This window comes from Anopheles darlingi, chromosome 2 (assembly GCF_943734745.1).
Source record: "Anopheles darlingi chromosome 2, idAnoDarlMG_H_01, whole genome shotgun sequence".
Lineage (NCBI taxonomy): Eukaryota > Metazoa > Arthropoda > Insecta > Diptera > Culicidae > Anopheles > Anopheles darlingi.
The window spans coordinates 16,662,092-16,675,607 of NC_064874.1; the positions used below are offsets into that span (position 1 = coordinate 16,662,092).

General features: G+C 49.5%; 2 protein-coding genes across 3 annotated transcripts in view; both read right to left on the minus strand.

The window, feature by feature from the left end:
• Nucleotides 1-10,319, minus strand: part of LOC125948118 (poly [ADP-ribose] polymerase tankyrase) — a 14,701-nt gene extending 4,382 nt beyond the window's left edge. Inside the window, exons 1-2 of one of the 2 annotated variants that reach the window (XM_049673882.1) lie at nucleotides 10,229-10,319; nucleotides 8,382-8,954 (exon numbers count right to left, since the gene is read on the minus strand). In XM_049673882.1, coding sequence (XP_049529839.1) covers nucleotides 8,382-8,577 — 196 coding nt within the window. In that variant the 5' untranslated portion in view covers nucleotides 8,578-8,954; nucleotides 10,229-10,319. Of the gene's footprint in view, nucleotides 1-8,381; nucleotides 9,027-10,228 lie in introns of those variants that run through there. The other variant, XM_049673881.1, reaches the window with a different exon arrangement.
• Nucleotides 10,320-10,811: 492 nt separating this feature from the next.
• Nucleotides 10,812-13,136, minus strand: LOC125951784 (GATA zinc finger domain-containing protein 10). Its single transcript, XM_049680821.1, has 5 exons — nucleotides 13,019-13,136; nucleotides 12,297-12,814; nucleotides 11,606-11,780; nucleotides 11,353-11,534; nucleotides 10,812-11,290 (listed from the first exon to the last, which is right to left on the minus strand). Exons 1-5 carry the CDS (start codon nucleotides 13,134-13,136, stop codon nucleotides 11,003-11,005), a joined length of 1,281 nt encoding a protein of 426 aa, XP_049536778.1. The 3' UTR covers nucleotides 10,812-11,002.
• Between the last annotated feature and the right edge of the window lie 380 nt (nucleotides 13,137-13,516).

A 13,516-nucleotide genomic window follows, 5' to 3' on the forward strand; every position in this document is an offset into this window, starting at 1 on the left:
TCATCCTACAATCTTTGGGGTCTAGAAGAAGTAAAATATTTGTCCTCTTTGATTGCTTTAAAGCTACAGAAAGCCTTTCCGCGCTATTCGCTCTTCATTTACCGGTCCTCGAACGGCCAAAATGTATGGAACCGCCGTCACGCCACTACGTTCGATTTAACGCTCCGTTTGCCATTTTTGCCAGCCCAACGACTGTAAGGTAAGATGATTTATTACGGTCAATTTTAACCACTTCCACTGTAAACGTCATCATTTCTCCGCAGTTTTCGGGAGAAACCAAATGGTTAACACACTGCGGGACAACTAATGCGGCATGGACCACGGACCGGCGGTACGCTGTTACATCGTCTCTATACACAATTGCGACCCCCATCGGGAGAGCGTTTCAATAGGACAGCTCGACAGCATCACGGGTACCCCTATCAAGGTGCCGGGGATTGTCCAGGCATGTTCCAACAGCAGCAGCAACAGTGGCAGCAACCATGGCGTACGGCCAGGTAGCGGCAGCTTTTCCATTGCCCACATTTCGTTATTAGGTTTTAAAGTAACCCATGGGGTGTATTCCCCCCGGGTTGACGGGTTGGATATTTTTTTTGGGTGGCGGCTTTATAATGCTCCAAGCAGCGATGAAATTGCGAGGAGTGGAATTTATTTTCAAAAAAATTCCCCGAGCTCTCGACATGCGACCACCACCTCACGGTGTAAGCATCGTTTTGTTTCGTATTATGTAGCGAGCGGGCTCTATTAAAACATAATATCGAAGAGCTGTTTGGAGGCGCCAGTGTGCCGTGCTCTGCAGTGCGCGCATTGTGGCAGAGCTTTGTCATCATTCGGTCGTAAACGCACTTCCACCTGGTATGTCACAGCCTGCCTCGCCCCATGGGAGCCACAACAAAGCGTTGGCAAGTGGGGGGGAAGCACGGTTGCTGTTGCTGTTTAGTAGAAACGGAGACACTTTATGATGTCATCAAGCATTAAGTGGCACCTCCAGTGGAATCTGCGCTCACGTGCGTCTATCTTGCCGTGTGAAACCAGAAGACTAGTGACATCTTGCTGTAGGCACGTGTGTGCTGGAATAAGAAGATGGGAGAGGACACGTTAAGGTTTGATTCCCTTGCTACACTTGGCCGCGTGCCTCGTTCAATATGTGCCGTAATCTGGTTGGTTGCGTTCGCTGGAGGCTCTCCCGGGAGAGTTTTTGGCCACATTATTGTCGTACATGGGGGTTTTCTGGGCGCAATAAGCTGCAGCAGCATCAGCGGTGACTTCAAGCTATTGATTTCCGTGTGTCCTTCTTGTCAGATCAGAAGACTTAATTAGATATGTTGCTGGTCGTGGTGGTTTACACACACTCAGTACGGGCACAAGGTCATAGGGGATGGGTTGCCTATGATCCTACCCTTGTTGCCCTTGATAACCCTCGTCTTTCTCTTTCTCTCTGTATCGCACTAGCAACAACAACTATTATGGAGTCGCGTTCGCTACAGGGTTATGGGCGGCCAGAGTACCGTTCAACCGTGAAATGCTTTGGAAAGTGTCCAAGTGAAACTGGCCGACAAAAACAAATGGCGATACGGCGCCTCACGGCCAACCAACCAGCCGCCGGGCACAAACCAATACGAGCGATGCATAGTAAACATTGCAATGGTCCACAACCAGCATAATCCAAGGTGCCGGTCGCATCGCAAGTATCGACGTAGAAATCGGGTTCATTAGCAAACAACATCCGTTGACCAGCTTTTCAGAACAGATTTTTCAGAAGCCCTTCAAAAAAATCACAAAATCGCAAACATAACCATGTCCCGTCGGCTACCCACTGGCGACATTAGCTTGCTTCCTGGATGGAAGCGCTTTTGCAGTGGTCAACAGGCAACACAACATGGCATAAGCTCCCGCTGCTGGTATCACCCCCGCATGGCTGGTGTTGTTACCATTGCATACTCATCATCAGCGCGCTCGGGTCGCTTCGCAACTCTTCGAATCCAAGAGTTTTCCTTCTGTTAACGAAGCTCCGCACGTACACTCCCTTTCGCGTGGTGTTGCTTCTGCTGCTGCTGTTGGTGGTGTACCCTGTACCACTACGAAACCAGGTCATCGGTGACGCCGCAACCGCACCGTGTGGCGATGTTCGCGATTGGTAACGCCAGCAACCAAACGAATGAGCGAAGAAACGAGCAGCCTAGGCAGGCTGCTGTCTGCTTTGTCTGCAAACCTGAAAATGCACCACACTACGTCTGCATAGTGGGTCGGCCACTACGACGTGGTTGTCATTTACCTTCCAACACCGCCAACCGGAGCGGTTCATCATTCTTCCCCAGTGAGTGAGCCAGTGGTGGGCGGTGGTGATGGTGGTTGTATCGTAATCACTCACGTACTGCTGCCAAAGCCGGGGCTACGAGCCACGAAATACCGCAAGTCAAACGCGCCAAACGGTATGTCCGTGTACGACCGTACCACGGGGCACCAGAGCATACAGCATAGACAGGTTTGCGCAGCAACCGGTTGCAGTTTGGTTCGAATCCATCACGCATCCACCAACCCCAGCACAACGCAAACGCAACACACCGATAGACCCGTAGCCGTAGCCGAAATCAAAATTGACCAAGTGACCAGGTAGCGGCCTCTGCTTGACCGGCTGCGTTGCGTCGCTTGGAACACCGAGTGGAGTGGCCTGGTAATGCACGCTAGATGCATAATCTTTGCGTAGGCCTACGCTTTCGCTTAATGATTCGCAGTATCCTAGGAATAGTGGTTTTCCGTTCCGTTCCAGAGGTATGATACGTCATCTGACTGACAGCCAACGATCCAGTCTGTATGTCTAGACCGTTCGTAAACAAAGAGAAACGTGCGGTACGTTCACGATGGTATTGAACATTGGCAGTAGAGATGACAACGCTCCAGCAAACAAAGGCGCACATTGGGTAAGCACGGCTCGAAAAGTAAATCACATTAATAGATAAGACTTTAATGTAGAACATTTACAGGACCACTACTCACATATGCGTGCGAGAGACGAAGCATGGCCAAAACGCAATTAAGAAGGTGGATAATTAGGCTCGTAAATGAGGAGGAACAATATGAAGAAGCCGACACAACGCGGTGACGATTCGCATAAAATTCGCATGGTTTCGCTTGGACTACGCTTGTCATGAGTATGATAGACGACGAGCCAGTCGGCAATCGTTTTCTAGGACATACCTGAATGATACAGAGCAGGCGTGGTAGACTCAAATTGAGATGGATGGATTGAAAAAGATCTGGGGGGTCTAAGGCACTCTATAGTGAGTTGAACAGATCCACAGTTGTGTGGCAGTTGTAGCGCCGGAAAAGTAAGTAAGCAAGATAAGACATTTATTGTCACACGCTGGCTTCAAGCTGAAGTAGCACAACTTGCAGTGTGCCGGCCAAAAGGATTAGCATTTGAGCGCACGCGAGTCACACGGGCTGATAGTGAAAGGCATTGGTGATCCGTCGGCTACTCAGTCAACCTAATTCAGTCGAAAAACCATCGAGGTTTCGGACACCGTTTCCATGGACCTCACACTACCGTCGATCGAGGTTTGGAAGCGTTTTGATCAGCAACTGCAACCAAAGCACGATGATGATAGGTGTGGTAGCACGAAACGGGGCACCGAAGCCAGCCAGCACCTGGATTCAGAAACAAGTGGGCTAAAGAGCAAGCGAGCGAGGGGTTTATGCTTCAACCAACAGCTGGTTGCTGGGCCACTCCAAAACCCTTTCATCTACTTTTGCAAGACGACTAACGGGGGCGGGGGGGGGGGGGGGGCGGAAGGGAAGGAATCGAAGCGGGGGTTCTACACCAAACACCAACACAGTTACATGCCTGCCAAGCGGATTGGATTATCGCCGTATTTGTTGATGCTGCGGCTTCCCCCTCCATCCCATTTCCAATATTCGATTTTCTACTCCTGGATTTGTCTCGCTCCGGTCCCAATTCATTGCTAAGCTTCAACCAGCCGGCTCGACACGGAGTGCCTCTAGGCACTGCCGGGCTCGTAGCAAATCGCGCCGTTTTGCTTGATTGTAGCTTTTTTTCTGCCTTGGCCCGATCGATGCTGGCCGGTTTTGTGGTCTTTGAAGCCCAATGGTGCTGCCGGTGCTGGCCAAGAGATGATCGACTTCCCATTATGTGCGATAGTACGAGAGGCGAGGTAGGGCAAGTGGCAACAGATGCTACTATTGCTGCACAGCAGTTGTTCAACTCACATCTCGGTACATCGCACAGTGGCATATGGTGTACCGAGCTGGCGGACAGGTTGAACTAAGAAAAGCTTTAAATTGATAGATCTTTTCCTCTGCCGTTCTGGATTGGGCTTTCGTGGAGCGCTTAACCCTTTATATGGATGTGTTCGCAGGCCGGCCCGAAATCGCAATTATCACTGACCAGCATTTTCCGATCTGGGACTGCCCGGTGATCGACGAGGCAATCGGGTTTTGGAAAATGATTAATATTAAACAGACGCAGCGATTGCGCCGTGCTCAACCGGCGAATCATCCTGCGAATTAATGATTATTTGCTGGCGATGCTTATCGAAGCGGCAGCCAAAAGTCGGCGGAGCTGGAAAGTTAATAATTCATCCACTTTTCGCCTTACGCCGGAACCACCGTCCCGAGCGATGACGATGCTTTACGATTCCATTTATTAGACGCTGCCGCCGGTAGATTAAACGGTAAACTTCCTTTCAGTTGTCTGCACGCCCCTGATGGATGATCGTTAGAAAAGTTGCTTTTGCAGAGGGAATTAAGAGATGAAAATGTATACATTTTCATCTGGCAATTTCAGTCTTCCCTATCGGACCCTTTACAATCGCGAATCGCATTCGCAGCAGCAGATGTTGCGTCAGGTGATTGCAATAAACGGTCCAGAAGGCAGCTTATCTTACTGGCAAGTACCATTCGACAGGCTTGGACTACTCGTTATCAACCACGCAAAACGTAGATGAGCCAGACGCCACCAGCTTATACGGTTGGGCGCTGATTGTCACCATCCATCGTTCAGCAGCAGCGGGTTAGCACCCCGCATTAATCATATCGCTTCGCCGCAGGGGCTTGCGATCCTACAACAGGCTGTTCAAACCATCGGAGTCCCACCATACCGAAAGGCAATGTAAAACATCTCGTAAACATAGCCGGATGTGTAAAAGCACTCTTCAGCGGTTGCATGATCATCGCGCAAGGGGTGATTCACGATGCGTATCGCAATCGCGCACGCACATCAGGATCCGTCCGGGTCTGGTGTATCACACATTCACTGCGATCGAGTAGCGTCGATCGATCAGTGATCGAAATCGAAAGCTACAAATAGGAGAAGCGTTCCGTGCACGCACAACCACCAGCTCCTTTGGTCAGCCACATTCATCTTTGGCTTATGAATGCAAAAGCATGACTCACAGTGTGGCCAACGGTGTGCTTCGCTGTGTCTGTGAGCGAACGAGTTGCCATGGTTACTACAGCGATATACCTCACACGATCATTAGCTCGCTTAGCTCGGTGATGCTGACGGTGCTGATTGTGATGTTTCAGTGCTCAAGAACACATCACCTCTCTCTCTCTCTATCGGTGGAACAATAGTCTGCTCATTGCCAATTGAGGGAAAAACTTGCGGCTTGTTAGGTCGGCTGGCGTAGGAAAACGGCCCATATGCCACGGAGCCACATAGCTTCCGCCCGTCGAGTCCCACTATGCTTCTTACTCACTGACAATACGCTAATTTCCTCATCATCTTGCCAGGGTTTCGAATCCGTCGCGACGTGACGAGGTCGGTCTCGGAAAAGGGGGCCAAACAACAAAGCGTTACGAAGCGGTGGCGTGGTGAAGGTGACGCTGGTGGTCGTTGTGGCACCCACTGAGGCTGTGTTCGTTGTTGGATGATGCTTGGAGTTTGCTGCTTTTGAGCAATTGGGTACCCCTCACGAAGCCACCGAAGCAGGCCTTGAAATGGTTGTGGGATGAGAGTGGTCGAGACCGTCGAAACCCTCCTACCCAGCTGGCATTTTGTGAGTGACTTTCCTATGTTACCAATGAGAGTGAAAAGGAGGGCAGATGAAACAGAGCATCTGAATGAGCGCCTTGAAAATTTTGCCGTGGGCATGAGTGAGACTTCCGATGAGACGGCGATATTGGTGGGTTCCTTTCCCGTATCCATGGTGTTTTGCTTAACGATTCACGACTGCTCTCGAAAAAAAATATACGTACAAAACCCAAAATCAGCAAGTGCATCATGGATGGCTTTCGTAACTTAACCTAAGTTTTGCCGAATCGACGATTCGTTCACGAGTCTGGGCAAATGTTTGACAAATTTATTGCAACACAATTCGAGATGACCAGAAAAATGCTAGCAATTTGCACAACGTAGGACATATTGCAAACGAAGTGCGACGATTCAGCCAGCTGAATCTTATTTAACTTTCACACTTGAAAATAATTTACAATTTGAAAGGAACTGTTCGTAGTGGTACAAGACCGTTTCAGCAATCTTCTATACGATTAGAAGAATGTAGCCAAGTGTGGGAAGAACATACGCAAGGCGAAACGGAATATCCAATCCTTCGCAAACATGACAACGACTATACGTCCGAAAGTATGCTTCACTACAATCACATTATAATGCAAACATAACTGCATCCATTCATACGCGAGATATAGTCCAGCTGGTTCGAAGCCGAGCAAAACAACGGTGATGCGGTAAGTACAGAACATTTCCATAGTTTCAAGATTCATCCACACATTTAATACTTACAGGAAATCTCGCACACAGGCTCACGCGGAAACACAAACTGAAACCGGTCGTTGTGGAGAAAGCAAGGCAAGGCCAAGGGCAAGGGGTAAGATTAAGGTAAGGCAAAGGAAAGGCCTACCCAGTTTTTTGCCTGAAAATTAAAGTAACATTTTGCAAGCAAATAAAAACCTTCATTTATGAATCAAGCCAATCAGGTAGTATCTCTGACAAAAATAGGAGGTAAGTCTCGCGCAATAGGTAGTTTCTGGAGCAACCGGCTGGACTTACTACCTTGAAAGTAACTCACGAAAAGAGGGGAAATGCCAGCTGGGTAGCTCTGGCCTTGCTGGTCGTTCGTTGGTTGCTTGGTTGAGTGGATGTTTTCACTTTTTTGTCTGTTTCCGCCATTTTGGCGGTGCGCATACGCGAAATTCAATTTCGCCTGATAGCGTTTCGATGCGTTTTTCCTTTCTTTTTTGGCTCTCTACTCGTAAAACAATAACACCACACCACCACACGATGGAAGCATTGTAACTAGGAGGAAGCAGTGCCTGCGTCCATCCTTCTTGATAATTTTCCTGGATGGATGTTTTCGCTCAAGTAGGTGACGTTCTGAACATCTTAGTGAACGCCTGTAGGATTAGATGGTGACATTTAGCCGCAACACAGATCATCACGTTCGGCTCGGTCTCATTAAAGGGTAAAGCAATCCCATCTATCCCTGGATAAATTATTCATTTTCCCATTTTCCACAAGGATGTCGGGGCACAAAAAATAAGAGCGCAAAAGAGCCCAATGTCAAGGATGCATACCGAACAGAGCCGTTGTGTGAACCGTAGTCCGGCTATCCATCCTGTCACGAACTGTTTCTCCGCCTCCTTTGAGGCATCATTTTGAGATGAAAGTTCTGGTGCCGGAAGCTGTGCCGACGACGCTGCAGTGACCAAGTGTAGAGACTAAGAGTGACACGTCCTCCGTGCTTTACATTCGTTAGCATCTTTACCATCCGTAGCAACATCATCGTCATCATGAGCAGTGCATCCTGCTCGGTGGGACTTTCGGTTGACTAGGGAGAAGTACGAGACCTTGGAGAAGGAAGGACTCCTAGATAATGGAGCGCATCCATGGACGATGGAAGTTCACAGGATATTGGACGTTCCTGCTCGCACATCTGTTTTCCAGTGTTAGTTTGGTAACATCTCCCTGCCCTGCTCTGAAGGGATGATAATGTAATGAATCATTTTTCTGTCCACGATTCGTGCTTCGTTGACGTTTTTGCATTACAAAATGCTATTCATCCTCCCCCCCTTAACGAATGACCCAATTTACGGTGGCTATGGATACAGTTTCGTCGAGGGTTGATGTGTTTTAAGGGAATTGAAATTGAAGCCGCCCTTCTTTGTTCAACCCCATCGAATGCGGAGCTTATATGTTACCATGCCTGTTGCCATGACAGAAAAATAGTAATTATATGATAGAGATTTAAGTTTGAGCTCAGGAAGCTCGGACTCTAGCTTGCTATCGATGCTGTTTTTGCGTTGAACTGTCGCATCTTCTGTCTTTCTAGGGCATACACTTGCTCTAGCTTGAAACATGATCGAAAAAAAACCCGGCCCTAACCCAGCTCGTACGCACAACTTACCGGCTGCAAAGTGTAACGGTGTGGACTTCCTTCCGGCCGTATCCCGTGCGTTTACCGTTTGGGCCGTGATTAGCTTTTTCACCTTCACGAGATCGCCGGTCTTGCAGGCCTCGAACAGCTCGCGCAGCGGATCGTTGGCCATGGCGGCCGCCTCGAGATTCACCGACAGCATCGAGCGGCTACGGTTGGCCGACATTTCCCTCAGCCCGATCTCGGCGGAAGCATCCAGCTTCGCGGACAAGGCGTACCGGGCCGGAGTGCACCAGGAGGGATCGTCTTCGTCGTCGTCGCTGTCACGGCGGCCGCTTCTAGTAGCCAGCTCTGGCAACTACTACGGGAGAAGGGGTAGAGTCGCGCCGCTCACTGTCGGTGGTTCTTCGGTGCTGCTTCTCCGTTGTTGATGGGCGGAAATTCACTTTTCACTCTGATATCATTCACATACACACACACACACGCGCGCGCCTGTCTACCGCGTACAATCACGCGGACTCACATCTACGGAAACGGTACGCGGGATGGGGCGAGTTGGGGAGCAACTTCATGAACAACTAATTGATTGTTGCGTACGTTACACTGTGTTGCGGATGAAAGGAAACAAATGGGGAGAGAAAAAGCGAATTAGAGAAACGATGACGAACCAAGACGGGCAGACCTTGGTCGATCCCCACAATCGTTCGGGCTTTCTTCCGCGGGATGCAAGATAATCGATTTGATAAATAGCACGGGAGCATCTAGGGAACGGTTCTAGTGGGGAACTATAATTGGGAAGGAAGGAAGGGCCACTTTTTCAAGTCTTCTTTGCTCGTTCCGTTACGGTTCCGAACAAGCCACGGGAGCCACGAAAATCGACCGGAAATCGGAGGTGCTTTATGGGAGGTCACTGTAGTGATGATCTAGCATGCTCCGTTTACAAAATCAAGCAACAACGTCATCACTTTATGCTTTGGGAAAAGCTTTTGCCTTCAGCAAGATGGGGATATGGAGATTTTCCGTCACCGTCTTCTAATCGATGCCGTGAAGCTGTGAGAAAGGAAGATCGACGTTAGGGTGTGTTGGTGGTGACACAGATTTTTCCGATTCCTAAACCACCCTTCTGCTCGTACACACACGTCTAGACGACGCTCTTTGGGGGGATGCTGGGGCTACAGCAGCAGCAGAGTAGGCCGTTTTCTGTCAACACTCCGGGGATGAAGACTGTCCAACCTCCGGAGGGTTAAGACTGATCCCTTCACCAACAGACTCTCGCGGGAGGCCAACACAGATTTATTAGAAACTGAAAAATGTTTCATCGAGAGCGAAAAGTATCGACGACCAGGCAGCTGGAAACCGTGCCCTTTTGCTCGTAGACGGCACAAGAAGCCCGCAGAAGCGAGTTGAAGATGCCACCGAAATCGGGAGCACGGAGACGATGAAGGAGAGAGAGAGCAAGAGAGGAAGAAGACGATGCAGAAACGAAACGAAAAGGAGGCCAACGCAAAAAAAACTTGTCCCGACAGAGTCCGTGTCTGCAGCCGTCGCTGCCTAGAAGTCCGAAAAGGGGTAAGGTGAGGGGCGGACCACGGATAGACCCACGGATTACAATAAAAGATCGCGGCACTCGGGGCTGGAGTTGGGGGGTGTTATCACACGCACGCACGCACCAGGTAAGGGTGGGAAGAAGTGAAGAGGCTTGTTGCGTTGCTGGCCTGGCCAATATGATAAAAATACACACACGCATTCACACACGCACTCGCGAAGACGTGAGGAAGGCGGGGGGAGTCAGAAACTGAAGCAGAACTTTTCGCGAAAACTCTAGCTCGTGGAGCACCAGCATCCGGCCGCCATGATTCCCAGTGTCGTCAATTCACCTTTCACTCGCGATTCACGAACATCCCGTCGTCGCCCCGAGAAGATTTCTTGGTTTTTGGTTTTTAGATTTTGTTGTGCGTTCGGTTGTGTTTTGACAAGAGGGAGAAACTCGAGCAGCAATATTCGAGCAATACTTGGAGCTGCTCGAAGTGCAAGTTAGTAGTTGATCACCTTACTGGACCGTCAACGGCGCGATTGACCCGGAAGTCGAACCTACACGAATGGCCGCCATTGCGTTTGGCTCGTTTTAGATGCCACAAGAGGTACATAAGAAAATCTCGGAAAATGGCAGATAATTTAGAAAAATGTTGGGGAAACACAGGCACGATAACGAAATATGTTAAACAACAGTTGGCATTCAAAATGGAGAAGAAAAGCTTGTATAAAAACAGCAAAAATGGTTCGACGGTTTAGTAGAACAGAGATCCACATGATTTTTTATGTTTCAGACCGACTGATATCTTCGTTAACACGCTTGTACAATAATTCTCGCCAAGGGTTTATTTAGACACAACAGTATACACATAATTTACATCGCTACTACTTCGCTAAGCTCTGGCAAATGTACAATCCTTTTTGGCCGATGTATTTTATTTTCATAAATACTCCATTAACTTTAGTACCACTTGCTCCCACCGATAAACCTTTCTACGTTCGATAGCCAATTCAGAACAGCTACTTAAACACTAGGGAACTAGGATTTTACACTGTTTACCGCCACTACTATTAAACTAACTCTCCCTGTATGTTTGGCGGGTACCGCTGGGGATGCCCTAATCATCATCTCCCTCACTGGCCACACTACGGGCATCCATCGAGTCGGTACAGATCGTTAGTTCTGGTGATTCGATCGGATTCATCATACGACCGCCACTCATCCCTCCCTGCTGTACGGATTGACCGGTCAGATGGCCGGTTACCGGTTGTGCACCGTTCGGTAGCGGTACGCCGGCTCCACCGGCCGCTATCTGGCGCTGACGGATCAGTGCCAACCGTTGCTGGGTAATTTCCAGATGATGCTTTCGCCACTTGATCCGTCGATTTTGAAACCATACTTTCACCTGCGAGCGATGGGAGATACAGATTAGCATTTTGCATGGACGAGAATGGATCATTTTATTACCTGTGCCTCCGTCAGTTGCAGTGTGTGCGCCAGGTATAATCGTTCCGGTCCCACCATGTACTGCTGCCTTTCGAATTCGGCTTCAAGACGCTCGAGCTGCTCGGGAGTGAAAATCGTCCGGACACGCTTGCTTTTCAGAGACGCGGCCGATGACGAGGATAGGCCAGACTTTTTACTTAACTCTAAGATGGAACAAAGGGAATCATAGATGAGCAATGAGCTAATTTGAGAAGACACTCTGCGCCAATGCTACCTTTGAATTTATCCCTGTTATGATTCTGGCTGTGATGATGTGGTCCTGCGAGCGCTATATGATGTCCTCCAGGGACTTGTTGCTGAAGATGATGTTGCTGAGCAACGTGCTGCTGATGAAGCTGCTGCTGCTGCTGCTGTTGCTGGTGGTGCTGTTGCGGTTGTTGCTGCTGTTGTTGCTGTTGCCCCTGGTGATGGTGATGGAAATGATGATGGTTGCCAAAATGCTGATGTGGATGATGTCCATGATGGAGATTAGCTGCCGGATGGTGCGAATGGCTAGCCTGTCTCCCACCGCCAGAGGGATGAAAGGCAGAGAAGCTTCCTCCACCACCCGGTCCGCCGTGCAGTTCCGATAGTTGATGTAGGTTCTGTATCGCGTTCGATTGTTGCTGGCATCCTCCCAGTTGTCCCATCCCATATCCATGTGATCCTGTCGTCTCTGCACTATCGGCACTCCCCGCACGATCTCGCTTCTCCATGCCGGCTGCAGCAGCCGCCATTACTAGGGGCAGACGGCCTATGGCGGCAGCTGCTACGGCGGCCGCAGCAGCCGCACGATGCTGATGATGCTGCTGCTGTTCGTGCTGATGCTGATGCTGGAAGGCCGCTCCTGTCGATAGATTCATGGCAGCATCACCATAATCGTTGGCTGCAGCGGCAGCAGCTACTGCTGCGGCGGCCGCTGCTGCCGCTGCATCATCTTGTTTCTTCTTTAACCCTAGAATGGCCGCTATCGTGAAGGATTTCCCCACAAACCCATCCGTACCGAGGACGGCCGTGTCGGTACAGGGGCTAGTCCGGTTGCTGCTTCGTGGATCGTGCTCCTCTACATCCTTGTACTCGCGATCTTCCTCCTCCTGTGACACCTTGCTATCGATAACGATTTCTTCCTCATCATTATCATCATCATCATCATCATCTTCCTGATGACGCTGGTCATGTCCGCCGACCTTAGAGCATAATCTATGCAGTGCATTGACTGCTGGTGAAACATGCTCATCCTTGCTTTCGCCCTCGTTCGCCATTTCGGACCGGCAAGGATCGTCTACGTCGATGTCAATGTGGTGTTCGGTTTCGCTCACATCACCTCGACTGGTTTCGTAAGCTGGTGGCTCCTGACGCGGGCTTGATCTTTCGGCACCGTGGTAGCTCCTATCATTGCTGCTATCATCGTCTTCATCTTCTGTTTGAGATCGCTGCGACTGTGCTGTGGTTTGTCCGACTGAGGGTAGGGGAGTTAGCTCTCCGCGAATCTGTTGGATGCTACTCATTTGTTGCTGGTGTTGCTGCTGTTGTTGATGATACGGATGATGATGATGATGATGATGGAGGTGATGTTGTGTTGTTGGTGGACTGGAATTATGCTCCAGTGTGGACGGTAATCCAGTTGCAGTCTGGTGGTGTCCTAAGCCATCGCTGGCCAATGCTAAGGCTGCCGCTGCAGCCGCAGTTGCATGAGATGTGTGCAAATTGAGGAAGTGGCTCAACGGATTCGAATGATGGTACTTGGCCGGTTGATGGTGAATCATTTTGATGCATCAACAACAGCTGCGCTAAGCAAACCTTGTGAAATCCAAACAGTACTGCTGTGCTAGCACTACTTCAATCTATAGAATGGAATATAATAAAAAAAAGATAAGCGATTGTCAAATACCGAGTTCATCAGCAGGGCTAGATAAAGTTGTGCAAGCTGAAACACCACCGCCGCAGAAACTATAACCACTAATGAGCTTTTTCTAGTGGACCCTTTTTCTGTTTGATGGAGCATTAAACCAACGTGCCGGAGCACATTCAATGATAAGGTGATATCATCAGGTGATAGATTAAGTGCTCAAACTTTTTCCTGCTTCAACGAAACACCTCACCTCACCAAGCCTGTATCCTTCCTAACCACATGAACGTGACACTC